The sequence below is a fragment of the Pituophis catenifer genome, unplaced genomic scaffold (genome assembly GCF_029215685.1).
Source record: "Pituophis catenifer annectens isolate HBS135680 unplaced genomic scaffold, rPitCat1.0.hap2 SCAF_6, whole genome shotgun sequence".
NCBI classification, from domain to species: Eukaryota; Metazoa; Chordata; class Lepidosauria; order Squamata; family Colubridae; genus Pituophis; species Pituophis catenifer.
In genome coordinates this window covers 44594885-44619374 of record NW_027256886.1, presented here as the reverse complement: position 1 = coordinate 44619374, position 24490 = coordinate 44594885, and the positions used below count along the sequence as shown (strand labels likewise).

General features: G+C 36.9%; 1 protein-coding gene across 1 annotated transcript; it reads right to left on the bottom strand.

The window, feature by feature from the left end:
- On the bottom strand, positions 1-14222 carry MFSD13A (major facilitator superfamily domain containing 13A). Its single transcript, XM_070945136.1, has 9 exons — positions 14165-14222; positions 13180-13438; positions 12565-12644; positions 11442-11891; positions 9859-9976; positions 8240-8336; positions 4547-4718; positions 2510-2703; positions 1-1530 (listed from the first exon to the last, which is right to left on the bottom strand). The coding sequence occupies exons 2-9, from the start codon at positions 13342-13344 to the stop codon at positions 1277-1279; spliced, it is 1530 nt and encodes a 509-aa protein (XP_070801237.1). The 5' UTR covers positions 13345-13438; positions 14165-14222; the 3' UTR covers positions 1-1276.
- Between the last annotated feature and the right edge of the window lie 10268 nt (positions 14223-24490).

Below are 24490 nucleotides of genomic sequence, written 5' to 3'. Positions count from 1 at the left end.
GATTTTTAAAAGGATGTTTAATGAAATGAAAATCAATGTAATCAGTATACATACTGAGAGCAATAAATTACACTGAAGCCATCCAACAGTACAAAAGCTGTAAACATTTCATCATCCTGGTCTTTGAAGGCAAAATGGCAGTTGCAGCAGCTAAGGCTACTGTCTAAACAAAGTGATATTTGGCACGCGCAAAGGAGGATATGATTTGGTCCTGACAGGAAATGTAGCCCAAATCATTTGGGGAAATCAAGGATATTTATGATATATAGGCAATTTTAGGTGATTTCCTGTGATCAGTATTTCTGCATAAAAATGATTTCATGGCCAGTTCTGCTCAGCTAGTGGCAGCTTTTTTAGCAAGGGGCAGTCTCAGAAAAGCAGAATTGTTATCAGTCAGCCATGAACAAACCAATACTTGGCACTGGTTCAGTAGACATGCACAGACCACTAGTCCGTATTTCCCCTTCGGCAGAACAGGAGAAAGTAGATTTTCAGCCTAACCATTAGGACTAGAGATTGAAAATGCATGTTTTTAATTTCTGACAGCTAAATCTGCCTTTAATACTCTACTTTTAAAAACAAATTTCTATCTTGAATTATGAGTGGGAATAAAGTACATTCATTCTCTTGAAAAGGATGAACATTGGCAATACATGACCAGATTCAATATCAGAGAAGCTATTTTACAGAATCTAAGTGCTCTATTGCCCACTGTGAGAAATCATGAAGTTACAATTATTTTAACTGTATTTGGCTAAATCAAGCTTGACCACCAATCCAATGCAAAAAAGAACAGAGATAATGGAATACTTAAACCTTATCTATCACCTGTGGCAAAGGTGTCTTTAAACAGTACATGGGAGTTGTGATACAAAGACCAGAAGGTTGCCAATTTACTCAACTCTATCCCTTCTTCATTAATAAGACTATTTGTAATCTGCTTAGCTCCCAAACCTGGAAATGAATTAGTACCAATATGAACAGCAAGCAATTGATAAAATATTTTTAAAAATACAAGGCGATCCTTTTCTGGACAACCTTGGATACAGAAGATACAAACTTTCAAACCTCTATGAATTCTACAAGACTGACTAGACCCTGGACAGTCTCACAAAAAAATTCAAGATAATTCAAAAGCTTCCATTTATTTTCCACTAGCCAATGCTGATCGGAAGATGTAACAAATGCCTGTTTACTCCCACTTTTTTCCTTTTTAAATGGGTCATGCAGTCATCGACAGCGGGAAGATGCTGCTCATTGTTATCTTCACTCTCTATTAAATAGTCTTGATTTCTCGAGAGTGACTCTCTGTAAAAGCTTGACGTTGAGATTTCACAGTCTGAAGGCGTCTGCCGTGCAAGCTGAATTGTGACCAGGTGAGAAGCTGTAGTAAAGCACAGGTCATGGGGACAAAGACAAGGAGGTAGAAGCAACCCTGGCGTAGTGTAGGTTTCCAGGCTACACTGGAAGCCAACCTTGGCTGGGCACTCACTATACTGCTCAAGGGATTCCGTTGAAAAATGTCATAACCTGGGTCAAAAAGAAATATGAGATTGAGAAGTTGGGTCAACAAGAAAGATGAGAATGTTTTCAAGAATTGAGAGGGTCTAATTTGATTTTGTTGTTTACTGAAAACATTTCTTTCCCTATTATATTCATGTACTTCCACCTCAACAGCCTTCCTGATGCCTTCATTATTTGCTTTTGTAAAAATAATGAAGTCGGCCTTGAACAAGTTCCCAATATTTATAACCAGGACATTATTTGTATGGCCATTTACTTCTTTGTAAGACTACCTGAGTCACAGAGTAAAAAGTAACAGTTATTGTCCTGATCAAACAAACATAAGTTGTGCCCTGCCTGTTCCTTCGGTTTTGAACCAAAACTTACTTACTTCTCTTTTTTTAGCAAAATAGTAAAAACAAGTGCAGCAGTAGAGGCCAAGTTGTAGTGGGGCAGGGGGTTCTGTTCACTTTTATACTGCAACTGCACTTCTCAGGAAGATCCTTCACTAGAAATACAAATATTTCCCTGCATGATGTGATCTTAGCAAAACAAGAGAAAATGAAATTCTCTTAAACAAGAATCTTTAAAAGTTTAGATTAAAATCTTTTCCATCAAGCATATTTAGTAGTAGAAAACACCCATTCCCTTTGGGGGTGCCTATTGGGTATGAGATTTATTCATGAAGAAACTATCCTAGTTTGCTCCTTTCAATCACAAAGCTCACTGGTGTGGTATCTAGAAAAGCAAAACATGAATCACCACATCACTAAGGGAAAGGGATTTTTTTTCTTCTTCTGTAGATTCACAATTCAGCAGAAAGAACAAACTTAAGAGGGACCACTGTGCCGTTTCTTTTCTAGACCTATTCTAGACATTCCCCAAGAAAAAATAAGCTGACAATAAAAAGCAAAACAATGAATATTGTCATTGCTGATGTGTTGTCTGCCCAATCAGTTATCCTGCTCTGATATTCCAACCAATTCCCCCACCGCCCTTCACCTACCAGTGTAAGCAGAAAGCAGCCAGGTGCCTATTAAGGGGGCAAAGGTTTGGCCTGGTTTGGTTACCAAGGCCACCATGCCAAATAAGAGGGCTGAGGCAGCCTGCTGCCTCCGATTTAGCACCAAGTCTTCGTCCACCAAGTCAGACACTACCAGATTCAGCAATTTGCAAGTCCCTTCAGTAAACACACGGTTGCTAAGGAAAAAGAGAGGGAGGCTGTTAACAGAAAGCACTAGCATCAGGCTAAGAGAAATTCCAGTTCATTTTTGGCTGATTTGAAACAACTGGGAGTTAACTCAGTGCAAAAAACTCTCTGCTTGACTGCTTATGTGTATGTGTCTATAAATATACTGTATGTGTTTATGTGGCTGCATATACATGAATACATCTGAAGTGAGCTGGTTCAGTTTTGTTTTCTTTTATATTGGCCTTCACTCCTAGATTGACTACTGTAGATATTCAGAAAAAGATCCATAAAAGAACACAGAAGCAGCATGTGGGAAAAGGCTCTATTTGCAACCCCCACAGCTCCCTCCAAATTCATCATCATAAAGTGTAAAAGTTCATTTGTACAATTTTTAATATGAAAAAACAAACTCTGGAATATCATTACCACTGAGGTGAGATTGTTCCCTACCCTATTGTCCACCTGAAGGTGCTGAAAACCTGGTTTTGCCATTTGGCCTTGGGAAATAGAAACTTGCAAAATGGCTGTATTGTGTGTAAGATTTTGACTGCACTCCTCAGTGTTTTCTAATTCTACCTTTTAATTGTCCTAATTGTTTTTTGCTTTTGTTGTTTTAACAATGTGAACCATCCAGAGTCACGTATGTGAGATGGGCAGCTATATAAACTCAATTAATCAATAAAAAAGCAGGTTTGATAAGTTTCTCTAGGACATAAAACATCTGTTTCTTTTCAACCTTCCCCACAATGAAAAAGGATCAAATTCACCATGCCCTATTCATACATTTCTTAATACATTCACATTTCCTGTGGCCATCAGAATCTGACTTTAATGAAAAATAAAAATAATTGTTGTGGTCTGCTAGCAGCCTGCAGATCTGGCAGCCGAGTTGGACAGTGAGGAGGCTGGGGAGGAATATGGGCCAGTCCTGGAGTCTGGGGAAGTCTCAGACGAGGGCTCTGCGTCGGAGGCAGAGAAAGGGCCATCTGGGAGGTATGTGCTGCCTCTGGAGCCTCCAGAGTTGGACCTCAGCGAGGCAGAGGAACAGAGGGAGCCTGTTCCCAGCGTGTGCATGCGCAGAGCTGCCAGAAGGCAAGAACAGTTAAAACAAAAGGGAAGACTCGGGAGTAGGGCTTGGAGATGATTGGTCCCTCCCATAAAACTTAAAAAAGGAGCAAAGGGGCAAAGCAACATTGTTAATTCTGTGCAGTTTAAAGTCTGAAGCTCTGTTTGATTCTGGACTCCATGTGGCTTTGCCAATTAGGTCTTTGGCAGCATATCAAGGGAGATAAAGATGGGTGATTATCAGCCTTATCCCGAAGGACTCTACAACTATTTGGGACTCATTTGTTAATGAACAGAATTCACAGCTGTTAAAATAAAACAGGTTTTTGGGACTACTTGTGTGTTTTACTGACTCAGGAAGCCTAGGTCAGAACAATAATAATAATGTGGTCCCTAGCCAAAACCCCCAAAACATCTGTCCCCACTTTAATATGCTTTTCAGCATGGCATCAACTCTGTTCACCAACTCAGTTCACCAAATCATTAGCCATAACGGCACTTTTAAAAACTCCTCGTTCCTCAGGAGCTAGATTTATAATATAAAAAAGAAAATGAGAAACCCACTGAGCTTCATAAATCTGATCCTCCACAAGTTGTCATCCCAAAAGAACATTAGTATCTCAAGAGATATAAATAACTAAGCCTGCACCCAGAATTCAAATGTTAAAGAATTTAGCTTCACTTTCTATGATGTCAATCTATGTCTAATATTTTATCATAGAGGCCTAGCCCATTGTGTTTATCTACCCCAATTCTCCAGTGTCATAGCAATATAGGAATAAATACCTGGCTATGAAGAAACAGAGCAGGTAGATCCAATCTGGTCCAGCAAGGAGCATTATTACACTGAGCAACAGTTTCAGGAAGAAAAGCCCTCGCACTACAGCATATACGCCCCACCTCCGGCAGAGAGAGAGGAAGTAGAGGTTGTTGAGGTGAGGAGCCACATAGGAAACACCTGTGACAAAGAATAAATAAAGGAAAGTCAGAGCTTAATGGCACAATTCCTATTTATACAGTATAGAGTAGATCCTGGACAGAATCTTTCATCATCTAGTCTAGAGGAAGTATAGGAAAAGAGACCTGCCTAAAACCCTGAAGTGAATACTAAACTAGATATGTTTTTCTTTTCTTGGTAATTATTTCCTTTGTATTTACATATCTAGCAAGAAATGAAGAAATAAACTTATATACATTCTGAATAAACCAGCTAAAATTACTTTGGGGACCTTTGATTTTAAGAACTCAAAGCATAAAAATGGACGTAATTTCACTGCATTAAATATCATTTTTAGCAGAGCAGACTAGACATATATCTTATAACCAATCATGTTCCTCTTTTTAAAATAGCCACATTACCCTAATCAATCAATCATAATAAAGGATTGCTTGGTTGATTGATTGATGGAAAGTAATCAGATTAATATCTGATTCTTTTTCCTCCAATCAATAAATCAATTTTTATTATGGTTAAAGTTTAAGGTGGGTGTGGTACAAAAAATTTGAAAACAAAAATACAACATACAAAAATAAAATTACATAAAAAGCTAGAAAATATAAAAACAAAAATCTAAAAGGAGTCTAAAAAGAAAAATAAAAGCAATAAACGGACATTAAAACATACATTTTATTGTACTACCGGTATTAGAAATCTTGATACATTGTATTATTTCAATATACTGATGTTTATAGCTTAGAGCCGTGATGGCGAACCTATGGCACGCATGCCAACTATCAGTGGGCATGCCAGCTCAGCTCTGGCGCGCATGTGCGTGCCGGTCAGCTAATTTTTGGGCCTTCTGGGCCCACCAGAAGTAGGGAAACAGGCTGTTTCCTGCCTCCAGAGGGCCTGGGGGTTGGGGAGGCCCGTTTCTCACCTGGCTCCAGATCCTCTCTATGCATCTGGGGAGGGCAAAAACAGCCTTCCCCACCCCCTCAAAGGCCCTCCGGAGGCCTGAAACGGCCCATTTCCCAACTCCCAGTGGGACAGGAAGTGACTTTTTTGCTGTTTCTAGCTTCTGTTAATTTGCAATATTTGCAAAAATGTAAATGTGATTATATTTGCCAGGCTGCATGATAGGTTGTATATTTGGGAACAATTCTGGCTTAAATTTAGTGAAATTTCTATTGTGTATGTGTATTGTGTATGTTTTGCCATTGTCTTATATTCTCCAAGTGAAGTTAACTTTTCTGATCAGACAGCAATGTCTTTCTTAGACACTCCTAGAGAGGCTCTGGAGGCTGGGGACAGCAAAAAACGTTTATAGTTTAAATTATCGAAAATAGAGAAAAATATTTCATCAATACTATGATTTAAGATAATATTACAATTTAAGGTTTTTTTTTTTTACAGTTTAGAGCATAACATTGAGAAAACCAGTACAACTCGCACTGAATTGCAATATAAAACTTTTGATCTTAAACAAATTATTGAATATTAAAGTGCCCATTATGTTCTTACTTGGTATCTTTGTGAGTATGTGTGTATTAATGAAAGGAAAATAGAGAAAATTTAACAAGAATTGAAATATTCAAAATAAAAAATAGAAGAAAAATAAACATAAAAATAAAACGTTGGATTTCTAGCTTCTGTTAATTTGCAATATTTGCAAAAATGTAAATGTGATTATATTTGCCAGGCTGCATGATAGGTTGTATATGTGGGAACAATTCTGGCTTAAATTTAGTGAAATTTCTATTGTGTATGTGTATTGTGTATGTTTTGCCATTGTCTTATATTCTCCAAGTGAAGTTAACTTTTCTGATCAGATAGCAATGTCTTTCTTCCAATGTGAGGCAAAACTTACTGTAAGCATATATTTTGTTACATTAGGATGTTTTTCTTGTTTTTTTCTGAGATTATTCCTAATAAATTGTGGTTTCATTTCAAATGTAAATACCAAGATTTTCTACATAAAATCATGCATGACTTTCTACTACTTTTGAGGCTTTTTATGTTTATCATCTGTGGTACAATGTTTCTGATATTTCATGGCATTTCCAATATTTATTTCTAAATATTGGATTGGTCTATATTATATATTACTGATAGAGTTTGTAAAATACCATTTTGCACCAATTTTCCTTTAGATTATAACTTGCTGCAAATTTTATAGATTTAGTCCAAAATTCTTTCCATTATGTAGAAATTCACTACTACAGCATTTGAAATTAAATCATTCAATTTTCTGATTATTGAAAAGCCATCAAAATCAATAGGACCCTTTAGTAGATGCAATGAGTATGACAATAAGTTTTCCTCCAAAGACAGGAAAATTGAAACATGCATAGAAGTTGTTCTGAATATTCATTTTGGTTCTTTTACACGTTCTGATTCAAAGAACATGTCAGTTTCTGCAGAATAGATCATGTTTGTTCTCGTTGTGTACATGGTTTAGATTACATGAATTCAAGTTTTATATAAACTAAAAACCCTTCCACAGTGACATAAGCAAACATTGATTCTTGCTAAGCAAAAGCCTTTGCATAGCACTTACATCTCTAAAGCCCTTTTCCATTTAAAATGGAATAAATATTTATGATAAGTAGTAGGATTTGAGGTTTATTTTGTTTTAAAATTTAGAAGTCCAAACTTATACTAAATAGACCATATTCTGCATGATTCTATGTCCTGGATTCATTCTAGACTAAAAAAACTGTACTAAATGAATTTTTAAAAAATATTGTGAATCTAGATTTTTTAATTAAAGCTCTCATAACACTCAATATGGATGATAGTTAGGGATTATTATTAATCCAAACCCCCTGGAAAAATATTAATCTAAACCCCCTGGAAGAAATAAATTTGTCTGACTCTTGTACATTGGTTTCGATATGAATTTGAACTATACTAATATGACAAAGTGATAGTAGGCACTTTAGTATCACTCATTTATGAGAGACAGAGAGAGGGAGGGACGGAGGGAGGTAAGGAAGGAGAGATCACTAAATAACTTATTAGCTACAATAATCATATCCAGTAAACTGTTGGAGAGAAAGGAACTATGAGGATACATGAAAATGTAATGGAATTCTGTCTGGTTGACTTCAATCCTATAGTCTTATTACTGGTCCTATTTGTTTTCATGGAATTCACACACAAAGAATATATATAATGCTACCTTTAAAAGACTATACTGTTTGTCATAATTAAGAGAATGACCGGAACTAACTTACATAATTTGGATCTATACTATTGGATACTGCATATCATATCTGTAAAGTTTCTTTTTTTCAAGAGAAAGAAGTAAAAAAAAGTAATTCCAGAAAATGATTCAGCTGAGATGGGTCATATATTTTCTACCTTTAAAGAGTAATAATATCCACTCTACAGTCCAGCTTTACCTGTTTCATACCCCTAAATGTGCCCAGGTAGAACGGTCACTATTTATTGCAGTTGAATACATCTGCAGAACAATTTCTGGAAAGCAAGAATCTACAGCTGAGCAGTGCTTCCTACTATTCCCACTTTGGACTTACCTAGAAGAAATGATCCCATTGAAAGGGAGATGCGGTCAGACAGCAAATGCTCCAAAAACAGAGGGAAGAAGTTGCTGTTAAAGTGGCAATGAAAAACCTGTAAAACACATTAATAAGACCTATAAAAAGACAATTAGAGAACAAATAAACACACTGAATCCTTAATGCAATATCTGCCCCACAAGGATAAATATTCAAGCCAGTTCAGTGGGTCTGTGTTAGATCAGAAAGAATCAAATCTGTTCCATTGATGGAACCCAGTAGTTTAGCTCTAAATAAGATCTTTGAAGGGAATAACTGCAAAATTACTGCAATATGCTCTACATGGGACTGCCCCTGAAGAGCATTCAAAAATGTCAACTGGTGCCTAGATAGTAAATGATGCCAGATATATGGCACAGATAGCACCACTTCTGTGTCAGCTGTATTGGTTACCGGTATGTTTCAGGATGCAATTCAAGATGCTGATTGTCACCTTTACAGCCCTAAATGGCTTAGGATGGGGTTACCTGAGGCATTTCCTTTTTCCAAGTTTCTCTGCCCATTCAACTCAATCTAGCAAAATAGGCATGCTGCAGATCCTGTCAGCCAAACAGTGTTGGCTGGCAGGGATTAGAAGACAGCCTTTTTCTGCAATGATCACCGCTCTATGGAACATCTTCCCTTTGGAAAGTAGAATGGCCCCAACCCTGTCAGCCTTTCATAAGACCCTAAAAATCTGGCAGGAAAATGTGAGTATTCTCACACAAGCCTATCTTGACATCAGGGTGATAATATTATTCTAGAAAAGCTGTGTTTTATTACTTTCAAGATGCAGCTGCTGCTGACTTCATAACACAACAATTATTTGTACCACAATTTACATTACTCCGACTGTACATTATTTTTGCTAATATGCAAATAAACCACAGAGTCTGCACTGCCAATTAATACTAACACTGTGTCAACATCTGCAAAGACTAAGAACATCTACTCATCATATAACAGGAATGCCATGTTTGAAGACAGAATGGCCTCATAGCCTTTCCTCCTGTCATATGAAAGTACACTGATGAAGAATGCAGAAAAGGAACCTTTGTTCTGTTGCACACAGTAACTTGAAGATTAACTTCAAATTTCTTCCCAAAAGGAAGGCTTCTCTCTTAATGGAAAAAAGCACAAAAATATTTAGAGTTCTCAAGAATGTTCTTATCCCACCATACAAATTATTTTGTCTGAGAAACAGGAAACTGAAAAGTTTATCATAAATTTTCCCAGTGGCTGACTTGTCACACACAGTCAAGATGAGACTATTGGTCAGATTCATCTTGATCTGAAATCTTTCAGATCAACACCGCTTTCTAATTCCAACTTTCCCAACCCATCGCTTTCTAGATGTGTTGGAGCTATAGTTCTTAGAAATCTTAGCCAACATACTCCTCAACCAGGCTGGCTGAGAATTCTGGTAGCTGTAATTTAAACATAATATTGAATACAGAGACAGAGACAATTATCAAAGATTTATGAAATTATATTGAAGATCACCAACACTCTGCTGGATAGGATCCCTATCAACGTACTAACTGGGCTTTTAGCTAGAAGCCAGTACTGTTTTGTTACAGAGACTATCCAACCCCTACCTGCATTAAATTCATGGAGACAAACCATAGAAAATTGTGATGTCTGGAAAGCTGTTTGAGGTACTCAGCCAGTGTGATTCTTTTATCTTGATTTCTAGAAGGATGATCAATATATAATCTGCAGGAACAAATTTCCACATTTTAAAGATAGCCAATATAATGAATTCAGGTCCTTATCTTCTTGAACATTTATTTTCTTGGTTAGGTAGAGAGGATAAAGTTCCAAAACAATCATATCATGCAAGAACAGGAAACAATTGAATAATAGTCTCTGCCTTCTCTCTTTATATAGAATGATGTATTTTTATCCAGTCACCAAACCAAAAGCAACACAGAATATAATTTGTTTAAAAGAGGACTTTAGTAAAACTTTCAAGGTGAATTTGTCACCATTTTGTTACAGAAGGCAAGCTCCATCTCGATTTACAGGGGTTCATTTCAAAAGTGCTCATGAATTACACAACTAAGCTTGAGGCCATTTTGCAGATACTGATATTTTGTTTCATTTTTCTGTATCTCTCAATATTAGAGCTAGAAACTTCATGGGGAAGGATAGAGGCCACAAGGAAAAATAGACAATTATCATCAACTGTATTATATCAGAAAGGGAGAGCCTAGTATCCTTCATATATTTTGAGCCTCACCTTCCTCTTGGGTTATGCCAACTAGATCTGATGGGAATTAAAATTCCTAATTTTTGGATGACAGGCTTTATTATCTATTAAATTATATTATAAATTATACAGAGAGACGGTTTGGCGTGGTGTTAAGGCACCAAATGAGAAACTAAGTGTCTGTAAGGTCTGGTTCTGCCTTAAGCACTAAGCCAAATGGGTGACTTTGGGCCAGTCACTCTCTCTTAGCCCTAGGATGGAGCTAATGACAAAGCACTACTGAAAATCTTGCCAAGAAAACTGCAGGGACTAGTCCAGATAGTCACTGGAAACCAACAAAAAAAGGAGAAGAAAGAGGAGACCTGATTTTGAATAAAAGGAGATAGTGAGCATACATTAAAACATTTTATTTAAAACATTACAAAAAATTTAAAAGAAAAGCTAAATATTAGCCAAATGTTTTTGAGAAATCCAGTCAAATAACCTTAGTTAATTGCTAAGCAGCTAGTTTTTAGCATTACATATTTTATATGGCTAGCAGAAAAAGCCCTTAGGTATCAGAGTGAATAGGCTTCTTCTGCACAAACCTTTCACATATATGGATTAAACGCATCCAATGTTCAGAGGGTTTAAATACGAAATCCAGTTAGAACAACTTCATACAGAAGTGCTGAAACTGTATTCCTACATAGTTTAATAATTTAAATTTTCCATCACAATTGGAAAGCATGGTTCTTTGGTTTCACACTAACCATGGATCTGGAAGCTCAGTCATGCACTGCTTTTTAAAAGAACCTGAATTCTTTACAATTCCATCTCCTTAAAATTTGAAAAGTCTTTAGTCATTTCTTTCACAAGAAATAAAACAATACTTGGAAAAAGCGGTCACTGTTTACCCACATCATTTTGTATATACTGGGCTAGTTATTTAAAATGAGAAAAGATACTGGACAACCAAACACCACTCACTCTTTTAATGCTTCATTTTCATCCCATTTCACGTGTCCATCTGTCTGAAGACACTGCCTCAGTAGCCATGTGGCCAAGGTAAACCCAAGTGCTGAGCAGAAAGCCAGAGCCACGCAGAATACCCTGAAGGAGAAGAAGTCCTCTTTGTTCCACACAGCATAGGACATAAAAACTGAGAGGGAGCCAATGGCACTGAAGAGTGAAGAGTAGAAGTTGAGGTCAGTTCTATCCTTTGCAGACACAGCGAGATCAGCAAGCAAAGCATTCTGGTTTAGATCCACCACAGTAAGGAAGCTGTCATATAGGCAGAGACAGATAAGGAATTGTAAGCCTGGGTTGGTCCAGGCAATCCAAAAAGCCAGAAATGACAAGGCAAATAATGGACCATTGCGTCTTAGAGCTTTGAGTCTCTTTGAAACAACTTCTGGAGTGGAGATTGCTATTCCAGACCTAAAAAGAAGAAAAATATAGTCTATGAAAACTGGTTGAGCTTCACTCCACTTCACTCATTCATTTTTAAATTAGACACCACCTTTTTGGCCAAATAGTAAGTTAATTTGTCTCAAGCATGGATTCAAAGTTTCTTCCCTGATATTCCCCTTTTGCTGGAAACTGTCATCAGAGACTGGCACACACGTAGAAAGTAACATCAAATTTATATTTAAAGAGTTGGAGGTCTTTCTCCAAACTAAAGAAAAGGAACACTTTGATATAATCTAGACCTTTAAAAGGTTGGTCCAAGAGACACAGGACTGACCTTAGACCAACCTAAATTGATATAAGAGGGTAATCTTGATTACTTCACAGCCTGGGAAACTTACAGGGAAACTGAAAACAAAAGATATGCATCTTAAGAAGAAAAAAAATTCTTGCTAGTACAGTAATAAAGCAACCTACATAGCTATCTTTTTTTCTGTGGAGCTTCCAATTTTAAGCTAGTTTCTGACTAGGGTGTCTGAATGTCTGCAAGATGCATTACTGTGAATAGTGTGAAATCTGACATGTTTAATGAAACATAATTATAATTACTACATTCTTTTAAACATCTACTGTCAATGAGCTTCTCTATGTCTTCTTATGCTGTTTAGACTTTGAAGCAGGACATAAATGAAACACTGCTTACTGCTGGGTGCTAAGAAAAGCTCTGTCACTCAACCAGCCAAACAGAGGATCGTTGAGGCTGTTCCAGATCAGAAAAACAGTCTAGGAAACAACAAAAAGAATATGACTTTGATACTGAAATATTTAACCAAACCTATTATCTTACAAGTTAGCCATGCCTATATTGGGAAGAATAACCACAATAATTGAAATGCCTATATACATACCCTTTTAAGGAGTTGCTTAAAGGTACACCAAGAGTGTCCACACAAGATGCAAAGCACTTACCCATTTTGGATCTGAATATTGCATACCTATAAGAATCTGATACCAGATTTTTTCAGACTAATTACTGTACTCTGAAATTATTTATTACTCCAACTCATTTTAAACTTTACCCAGAATTCTACCAAACTACAGTTTTTACATTTTAATGTCACTGAATCTTTACAACCAATGCAAATGCTATAGCATACATATATTTGCCATATATTTGCATATACTGGCTAATCAATAGTTCACGCATCTTCTATGATAACTATGCCATAATAAATTATAATTTATTTAATTTCTGAAATACCACATGTTATCACATGAAAGGAATGGCTAATGATGATTTTCAAAGTTAAGAACTTACCTCCCCAATCCAAAAGGAAAGTTTATCAATTTTATATATAGAAACAAAGGTGTCCACATAATAGAGGAGAAACACATTATGCAAAATTGAAATAAAGAGAGACAAGGATCCATAAACTACTCCAACGGGGAAGTTGAACAGGCAAGCTAAAAGCTTCAAACCCATGTTGATTCATGTTCTGGATGTCACCTCCAGTTCCAAAATGACCTCTCTGTCCAGTACTTGCTGACTTGTTGGTGGGACCAAACCATCATTAACTCTGTTTGGGCAGACAAGAAGAAATTGGACAATTTAGTGTATAGGTTTGATACATTCCCTACTCTTTCAAAGAAAGAGACAAGTTAAATTGCAACAAGGAAACCAACTTCAGCAAGTCTTGCTCTGGGCTTCAAAACCTACATAAGATGTAGGAAAGGAAATTTATAATAGGATTTATACATACAGTAACAAAGGAATATGCATCACATGACAGTAGGTTTCAGATCAAACTGACTACTCACTAAACTCTATTGTACTTTGGATATTTATATACATCTAATACAAATCAAGCCTACTTTTCTGCTGATACATCTTCATAGTCAAAATAATCAAAATAATTTAAAATTATACAAACTAGAATGTCTTAAGCTTGTGCAATATCACAGATGCATAGGACGGGGATTGGATGGGGATGATGAAAATCATACTCTAATTTGAAAAGCACTAGAATGAAGTATTACTAATATTAAATAGGAAGGGATGCTGAATGCCTAACTTTTTAAAAAGATAACTTTTAATGTGCTAATTTTATAACACATGATAGCCATCTTCCCAAACATGGCACTTTTCAGAGTCCTTGGGCTATAGGATCTTGAATTCCCATTTTTTGTGTAGGCTGTGTTCACACAATATATACATACAAGGTTAGTTGGATCAAGGTTTACTCAATTTTCTGGATTGATATAGTACATGAATTATTAACTAGCTGCACAGAATGAGTTCTTACAATATCCAAGACTGAAATGGAAAATTTCCTTCCAAGTCTTTCTGTATGTTGTCCAATGCAGCTACAGACTAACTTCTGAGATGTTTTTTTGTTTTTGCATAGAGGGTTTATCCCCTTTCTGGAAGAAAACAAAAACACACCAGGCTTATGTGCTCTTTACAGAATTACATGTTTCTTGAAAGCATAAGTTATTTGCAAGACTCCTTTCAAAAGAATATGGCAAGTTTAATGATAAAATAGGATGAAATACATGAACTACAGTACTTGAACTTCAGCAGTCTACTTGGCATATTGATACATAATTGCCTTAACTTGAAGGCATTTGGAGATAACATATTTAAAAAAAAAGAAAACAGTTTTCTGTTTTCTGAATTCAGAGTAAGGTTGATCTTTTGCAATTCAATCTATATAATTCTATTTCACCATAATGTGAACAGAATTATTAATTTTAAAAATTCAAATAGGAATCTAATCCAGTACATTGGAAAGGGCAAAGAGAATTTTTTTTTAAAATAGATTCTTAAATATATTTAAAATCAAGATTTTCACATGCAAAATTGACCTCCAATTATAGTCAGCCACAATTAAACACTACTGTACTATCCCACAAAGTATAAGTTAAACTGAAACAAGGAAATTGTTTCTCATTCGTCAGCAATATGATCTATTTCTTCTTGCAAGAAACTAAAGTCGACATTTTGACAATTATAATCAGAAGCATTTTCAGTCTAAATTTTTAGTCAAAATGTTACCTAAGTTATTAATTGGAAGCAAATCATAATATTCATACTAAAAAAAATGCTCAGCAGTTTAAGTCAACTAGAAAACCCCACTATGATTCATTGACTTTGTACATTGTTTGAACATAAAAATACATGAGAATTTGTTGGATGGCATTAATGATCAATGTTTAATTGGCTCTTTTGGAAATTTGAATACTTTTTTTTCAGAAAACGAAAACGCTGTGCTTTGTTCTATGACTAGGTCATCTATTTTACTAGTAAAGTGTTCAGGGAGTTACCTGTTTATTTGTCTACATAATTTTTTAACAATAAAGAGAAAAATAATGGCAGGAAGATCCCCTTCCCTGGTCAGTTTTCTAAAACTACAACTAAAATCTGTGGGGAAATTATGTCAGGAACCATTTGTTTAGGCAGGAGTAAATGGTAAAAGAAAGCAGACATGGTAGGCAGCACTGGGACCAACTGATAGGCACTGCAAAGTGCAAAGGCTGCTGCTACAAAAACTCAAAAAAGTTGGATGAAAGGCCGGTTTTGAGAAGGTGAGAATTTCATGCACAAGCAGGTAGTTGGATGCCTATATCTGCCTTTCAGCCATGCTTTTTCCACAGGAGTACAACAGGGAAGTGACACATGCTACAACGAACTGCCACATAGCACATCTGAATATTTACAATCCAGTTTTGTTCTTGTGTACAGGTTTCAGGTATCTAAACGAGTGTTTCTCAACTTGGAAACTTTAAGCTGTGTAATACTTCAATTCTCTTATATATGCAGGCTGGGGGATTTTGGGAGTTAGAATCGACAGGTCTTAAAAGTTGTCCAGGTTAAGTAACACAAGTCTAGGTCTTTGCCCCGGATAATTATTAGGGAACACAAATGAGAGTTCAGGAAGCACCCTTCAGCTCTGCCTGTCAATATAATACATTATCGAAGAAGCCGTCAAGAAACCTAAAGAAATGCCTCAAAGGGCGGGTGGTTTAGCCTAATGCAGGGCAAGAATCTGCAATCTACAGGAAACCAAGAGCTAACCGACCACCGAGAAAGAAACCGCTTTAGGAGCGGTAAAATCCTTTAAAATTAGGATTAAGATCGAATGACTTGAGAACGAACATTCTTTAAAAGAAGAAAGACGAGGCAGAATTTTTATAAGAGTTTTAAGATATATTACTATAAACGAAGGAGGGTGGGGGGGAAACCCTCAAGGAAATCACGAAGAGTTTTGCCTACCCAGCCATCGCTAACCGAACTCCGCCGGCATCTACGGCCCGATTTTGCCTGTTCCGTTTTCAGAATCGCGCAGCCGTACTTCATTTCTCAGGGGCCAACCTCCGGAGTTTCCAGTGACGTTCACAGGACGGCCATCTTTAACACTGAAAGGACTAAGCTCTTAAATGCCATGTTTGGTGTGGGCAGTAATAATAATAAAAAGAAACGTTCGGTAGAATTAGTTCATTGTCAGGAAAATGGTTGTTGTTGGAGTGATATTACTAATTTTACCGAGATCCGTCCAACTTCAGGATGTTTTCTTCGCGGTCTTAATTTTTTAAGTATATTGTACATCCTGTTTATGTTATAATTCCGGATTCTTGTTGTCCTATAAGAATTTCAAACGTATGTAGGGCATCACGGAGATGATATGCAGATCGGTGACGTGGGATAATGGTGTGTGTGTTTTTTTAAATATAAATCAGTAAGTTAGAAATGTTTCAGTATTTGCTCAGTTTATTTGGATTCCGATATAGCAGCCACCAAAACAAGATCTATAATTTTAAAACGTAAAGCAATGCATTTCCAGAATATCCAAGAAGTGAGTTAGATGCATATTATGGAAAAGACTGTGGTTTTTATTCATTCTTGGGATACTGACTTACTCCCCTAAACTGCTCCCACCTTAGAAAAGAAAAGCTATCACTGGACTTTTTCAAGAATAATCATTTGACCTGGATGGTATAAGGTTTTTTTGCCTTAAACAGGGGGTTAGACTGGGATAAATCCAGGATCCCTTCCAACTCTGTTGTTCTATTTCCAAAATGCTCCACCCAACTGTGTTGTTTGGGATTGCGAAAAGATTATTACCTGCCAGTTTCCTCCAGTGATGTGTTACATAACTTTTAAAGCTTTGTTGAAATGTCTTCAATTGGTTTGCCAAAAAAGAAACTCATCACCAAGATAGTCTAGATGCCCCCTTGAATGTAGTGTCACCAATGGAGCATCTAGTAAGGTTTCTTTTCTTTGCAATAGTTAGATTGGTTCAGCGTTTAATTTAAATACATAAGATAGAATCAGATTTGTGGTGTTTTCAGTATATGGAATAAAATTATATTTAAATCACTGGCACTACATAGTTCAAAATAGCCTAAAAAGAATTGAGGTAGCTTGGAGCAATATGTCTTGCTATTTGTCCTCTGGATTCTTGAGTAGCTTTGCTTGCATTGTGAAAATAAATTGCCCCTTAGACTTTCTGCATACTTACTACGGAACCTCATTAGAGTTCCATGGTGATGCTCCCTACATAAAAGGAGTTTGAACAAATGATACCAATTGTTGGTATTTGTTTCACTTATTTCATATAGACTGCTAGTTTGGTCTAATGGTTACAGCACCAGAATGTGAGTTCTAGTCCCACTTTTGGCATGAAGCCAGATAGGTGACCTGGAGACAGTCAGTCTCTCTTATCCTAGGAAGCAGGCAATGGCAAACCACTTCTGAAATTTTGCTAAAAATGTTGCAGGGACTTTTTTTTTTTTTTTAATTTGATTTATATGCCGCCCTTCTCCGGAGACTCAGGGCGGCTTACAATGCGTTAAGACTTGTCCAGGCAGTCACCACCAGGTGTGAAGACTGACTCAAAGGCACTGCTCCCAAATAAATAAAGTCATCCGACAAATAATCTGTATTTAGAGTGCTGTAGTAGCTTCTCCACTATGCAATTTAGGTGGATGCAAATTATCTTTACCTTTTTCAAATGGATGCAATGATACTAAATAATAGAGGTAAATTCCCCCCTTTTCACACACAAAATCCTAATCTCCCCCCAATGATCTCTGAGTCAGGTTTTAGCTCTGTACAAAAACTCAATTGGGGAGATGGTTCTTATAGCTATGGGGGCAAGTTGTTCCACAGAAGGATGCCATCATTGAAAAGGCCCTGTTACGGCTTTTCTGCTTTTAATATCCTGGTTTTAACTGCTTTTTTATTGCAAACTGTATTTGGCAGTGGTAATATACTCAATAAATAAATAATTACATATATTGATCTTTAAGGTTATCTGTTTCAGCATAATTAATTTTTATCCATTAATTTGTTGAATTCTGCTAGGTAATTTGTAATGAATATAGAGCACTATAGAATCAGATTTGTGGTGTTTTCAGTATATGGAATAAAATTATATTTAAATCTCTGGCACTACATAGTTCAAAATAGCCTAAAAAGAATTGAGGAGGATGTCCTGAGAGGTCCGTGTGTGTGTTTTCCGTAGCTTCTTCTGAGAATGTCTGCATCATACATGAGTCAAGGAAGACAGTTAATTCACTTTGTTCCGTAAATATTGTTTTACAGTGTTTGTAATATCAATTGCCACTGATGATTCACAGATTCCACTTACTAAAGCACAGGAATATGATGACTGATACTGTATTAGGAAACGTTTGTATCTATTAACATACCTTAAATAGCAATAGTGTACATGATGAAATAGAGAACCTGATTTGTCTTTTAGGACATTTCCTCACTTTTTTTGCATTTGGTCCTTTTTCTGAACTCTTATTTCTCTATTTTTTGATATTCTATTATAATCCATTACATCTGACAGCTAATTTAAAACTTTGAAAAGAGATTACTTAGAATGATGTATTAAATATTCAGATTTATTTCCACATCAGTGTAACAGCTTATGAATAAAAACTATCCTAGAATTGGTATTACTATCACTAGCCTGTATCCCAAAAGAAATAAACTACCACTGAAATGTGTTTTAAACTTTCTGCACAACTATGATTTGGTAAATGAGTGACTAAATTGTAGTTTATTTAATAAAACAGTTAAATCATACAATCTTCAGGTTACATCCTACTCCAATTAGCACTTTGCATTTATTTACAATACTTGCCTAATGCCGCTATTGTGTGACTACAGAAAACAAAAGTTCAATATTCCAGTTCTAGTAAGAACATAATCTCTAGTTGTTCACCCATCAATCCATGCAGTGGTGAGATTCAAATTTTTTCCCTAGCGGTTCTGTGGGCGTGGCTTGGTGGGGGGGGGTCATGTGACTGGGTGGGCATGGCTAACAACATCAATCACGTAGAGGGGTGCCTCACCTGGCCCCTCCCCTTCCAGCCACTCCTTGTCGCGAATGGCAGAAAAATGGGGAGGGGAATTTTCCTGCCTACCATCCTTCCTTCAGTCTGTGCTGAGCGTCAGGAGTGGATGACAGGCAGAAAAATCCCCTTCCCCATTTTCCTGCCTTTCATGAAAACGGCTCCATTCCGAGCCTTCAGCGTTGCAATCCGGGGATACGCTGAAGGCTCGGAATGCCTCTGCTTCAGAGCAGAATGACTTTCACCTGTCTCTTTCTGGGCGTGGCGCTTCTGCCTGTTGGGCCATGTCCCAAAGTTGGCAGCTCTGCAGCCAGCCGCTTTGGTTTTTCCCTCTTTTTCCTCATGGGAGGCTTGCGTGGTGGCACCAGCAGAAGGTGAAGGCAGAGGCATGGGGGAGGCAGAGGCGATCCCAATGCATCAGCCCCTTCGTCCTACTGTCTCTTGGCTTGCCTGCAGCTGCACCAAACAAGCACCAGCGTGGGGCATCTGGATTGCCTGCCTCCCTCATGCCAGTGCTGGTGCCGCTGCGCAAGCCTCCTGCGAGCCTCCCAAAAAGTGGGAAAAAGCAAAGCAGCTGGCCCCGGAGCTGCCAGCCTCAGGGAAGCGGCCCAACAAGCAGAAGCGCTGTGCCCAGATAGAGAAGGGCAAAAGCGGTATTTGCTCTGCCCCAAAGGGCCGGTGGGCTGCACAGGCAAGGCGAGCTCCGGGGCGGCAGCAGCACTCCGGAGGGCGTATGTCCCGGGGCTGCATATGCTCACCACATGTCCCCGTGGCCAGCTAGCAAAGGCAGGCAAGCGTCTGGGGGAGTGGGTAGGTGGGGAAGGGGCAACCAGGGGTGGTTTTTACTGGTTTGGCGAATCATTTAAAATCGCCATTACCGGTACGCGTGATCCAGTCCTATCCGGTCGAATTTTACCCCTGATTCCATGGGTCAAAGGCCCCTTGAAATAAACAGTCTTCATAGTTCTTTAGAAGAAAAAGTGACTTGGGACAAAATCTATTTTCAGAGGGAGTAAATTCCAAAGCACAGGGACCACTACAATTAAGGCCCAACACCTAGTCCATACCACCTGCAGATCTCTCAAAAAGTCATCTCTAGATAATTGGAGCAGATGAGCAGAATTGTACTTCGCAAGATAGTTCTGGATATATCCTGGGGCCCCAGAGGATGTGAATACTGTACATGTGTGTGTGCTGTCATTTTCTTCTACCATGTGATTCCAACTCTATGATTGTAACTTGTTTATCTTTTTTCTTATTCACAACATTTTATATTGCTACATTATAAAAAGTCAATCCAGCAGACAAAAACAATTACATAATAAACATTTAAACAGTAAAAGGACTGAAACAAAATTAGGGCCATGGATAATTGAGATGAGCCGAAATTAATTAGTCATTGTTTCAAATGTCATTGATGCTAATCAGAAATGGTGTTCCACAGTCACATGATACATATCTTAAACCATGAACTATAATTAGAGTTATGTGGGCTCTTAATAATAAGGCCCATCACACACAGCTCAATTAACCTATGATGATAATATAGCCACGATGCTAACCTGTTCTGTGGGTTTACACTTTACTGCAGTGTTTTCCAACCTTGCCCACTTCCAGGGTAATAGAAACTGCCAGATTCTTATCAATAGCCATGCTGGCAGTGGAATTCTGGGAGCTGAAGTCCAAAAAATGCCCAAGGCTTGGAAACACTGCTTTACAGCTAACATCAAACAGCATAACACATCTTCTCCTATCATCATCTCTTTTTTCAAATTTTCCTTTGAGGAAAAAAGGTTATTTGCTAGTTTTGGCATTAATTTTGAAAATTTTTCAAACAAGTGTAAAGTTGGAAGGAAATTGATTCCTAAAGATAATTCCAAATAATAGACCATCTGGGCCTAATGATAGAATTCCTCCTGAAATAGATTTGTATTAGGATTTCCTTTGCCTAACAAAGAATGAATGATGGCTAATTAATTGCCCCAGGTGTTGCCTGGGTTTGATAAAATGAGTTAATGAGGAGCAATGAGCTGAAAGTAATAAGTGTGTGGAAAGAGAGAGTTGCAAGTAAGACTGGTTAGTGTAAGATTGTTTGATAACAATGTTTTGTTTTTAGGTAGAAGAATAGGGTGGGATTCAAAGTCCTAAAAGGTAATCAATATTTAATAGTGGTACATTTTTAAAGTTGTGATATAGCAAATATGATAATTGGTAGTTTTACTAAACATTTACAAATGCTTTCTGTAATATGTTATTTTTATAATAGTAGGGCAGTTCTAATTCTTGACTAATACTTATATAAGCAGTACTTGGGAGATGCTGTTTGATTGTTGTTGAGTGTATTACTGAATTTAAAATGTTAGTGACGCTTTCCAGCCTGTTACGTAAACAATAACCTTCCTCCAGCTGAATGGTCTCCAGATATGGTAAACTGTAATTCTCACAATCTTTAACTAGCATAACTTCTGACAATGGGGGATATCCATTGTCTAATTTGCTTTGTTTTTCTAACATTTCTTATTAGGTTTTGTTCTTGTTGTTCTTGTTGTTGAAAACAGCTAAAGGTTCAACTCTTGTTGAAGGGTACTAGGTACACTTGAGGTATAGTATACTAGGGTATATCTTACATGTCTCTGCTGATTACTAAGATTACATAAAATTATTTATGAAATAGCAGGATGGCTAGCCTATTGTGGACTTGCAGATTGCTAGCCAAATGCTATGTTGTGAGAACTTGACCAATATGGTTATGGTTTATGGTTCAATGTAATGTAGAAATTCTTACAATTATGTTAACTCCATAAATTCTGTACAGTATGTTATCTAAAGGTTAGCAAAGAATATATTGAACAACAATACCAAGCCAACTACATTTTAACCTGAAATATGCAAATTTATCCTGTGCAGCTAGTTTGTGGAACTGTAAAATGTGAGAATGTAGAAAATTGGTTTAATTGATAAACCATGGTCCGACGGAATATGGATAAGCATGCTATGAGAACCAGTTTAAGGCACTAGGGTAGAATTCTAGTCCTGCCCTAGGTACAAAGCCAATTATGTGACCTTGGACCAGTCATATACACTAGGCCAAAAGAAGGCAATAGCAAAGCATTTCTGAAAATCTTGCCAAGAAAACAGCAGGGACTAGTATAGGCAGTTGCTAGGAGTCAAGAGTGACCTGAAGAAACCAAAACAAAACATGCTATTTGAATTACCGGTGTGGATTTTGTGCAATGCAATATGCTAAAATACAGCATGTGTTTTATTAATCTAGTGCAGAAGATTAACTGAATAAACCCTGATTCAATTAATCATGGATAAATGTAATACAAATATCCAGTGTTCATTCCATCAAACTAGGATGAACAAAAGAAAAAAACTTGGTTGATTTGTCCTTAAGTTTTATGTTGGACAGCAAATCTTATAACATTGTTTTACTGCATCCTGTTTTGCCATCACTTTAAAAGAAAAATAACATATATAAGTTATAAACAAATAGTCCTGTTGAATCATGCATAAGCTCATCTAGTCCAGCTTTCAGTATCGTATACCAGCCAACTGGATATATTTGGAAGCTCAGAAGCCTGGACAAGGGAGTGATAGCCCTTTTTCACTTTTGCTACTCAGGATTCATGAGACAGTAAATAATCATCAGTATTAGTAGCTACTGAGACTTTGATCCTTTATGAAGTTGTCCTGAGAAAATTTACACCTCCTGCTTCTTTCTCCCTGTATTTTTCTTGATTTTTAAAATTTTGTTTATATAACAATTTATTTATTTTTATATTTAAAAATAGTAATTCAGTTTAATATAACTGGATCTATATATAGACCTGGGCTGTAAAAACTAGAACAGCCACAAGTTACTTTTTTTATGTTTTTACTGTCACAGGCTGCTTATTTGGATTTGTGCAAACCAGAGTTAGAAGCTATAACGTTTTTTTAAAGCAACACCTTTGATAGTCTTACTAATGGGCCCCAGTGTATTAGCTCCCAAATCTATAATGTCATGTGTAGGAGAAAGTTAAACTTAAAAACTTTCAAATAATAGACAAAACCACACATTTATAAAGTAATACTTAATCCTTGATGCTCTCTGAGCTTGGTTGTTTTCCTGCAGATGTTTCATTACCCAACTAAGTGACACCAGTGGCTTGAAGCATGAGGTTTGCTTTTTCGTACTTCAAACTTCATAGCCTTGTTTACAGCCTTGATTACCAAAGACCTTTTTTTCCTGATAAACTCTCTTAACCCTGTTAATGGAATTTATTCAGCTTTGTAACTTTATCTTTAAAATTAAAGTCAAGAGGGTAGCCATGATGATGCAATTGAAGTTTCACCTGAGGAAGATGAGAAACTTTAATCACATCATTGCAACTGTTATCTTGACTTTTTAAATCGTATTTAATGTATTGTATATTATTACTAAAATATTAAAGAATCCTTTTAGTTGGATTATGCTTGGCTTCTCTTAGTTTCCCCTGAGGGACTCTCTCCCTCTCCCTCTCTCTCTCCCTGTTTTCTTTTCAACTATATAAAAATGGCTTGTTTATCGAATGATTAGTTTTGCAAACTTATTAATAAAATAAAATATAATACGTGCTAGTCTAATTCCAAAATAAAATAAATAGGAGGATAAATAAAATAAATAGGAGTGATAAAATAGATATGTGGTAATACAAAGAGTTAGTAATCGGATAAATGAATCTCTTTTATAGGGTAAGAAAGGAATTAAATAAACCTCAATAGTACTTCTTATTCTGCTGTGGAAAGAATCCAAGCTACAGTGTTACTTTAAAAATGCAAGGAGGAACAGAACATGTGCAATACTGTAATGTCAATAAGAAAAGATTGAGATAATATCTGCAAGAATGTTCTCCTGCTTTCTAGAGTTTATTGGTTGCTATGCATTCCTTTGTCCTGTTCTCCAGACAACAAAACTTGAAACCTGAACTGAGAGAGCAAGAGAGAGAGAGAGAGAGAGAGAGAGAGGGAGAACTATTCATGTTTAAGTAAAGGTAAAGGTTTTCCCTGATCAGTCGTGTCTAACGCTAAGGTGTGGTGCTCATCTCCATTTCCTAGCCGAGGGAGCCAGCGTTGTCTGAAGACACTTCTATGGTCATGTGGCCAGCATGACTATAAATCAAGGTGCATGGAACATTATTACCTTCCCACCAAAGTGGTATCTATTTAGCTACTTGCATACTTTCAAACTGCTAGGTGGGCAGGAGCTGTGGCAGTGATAATTGCATTTCCTTACATAT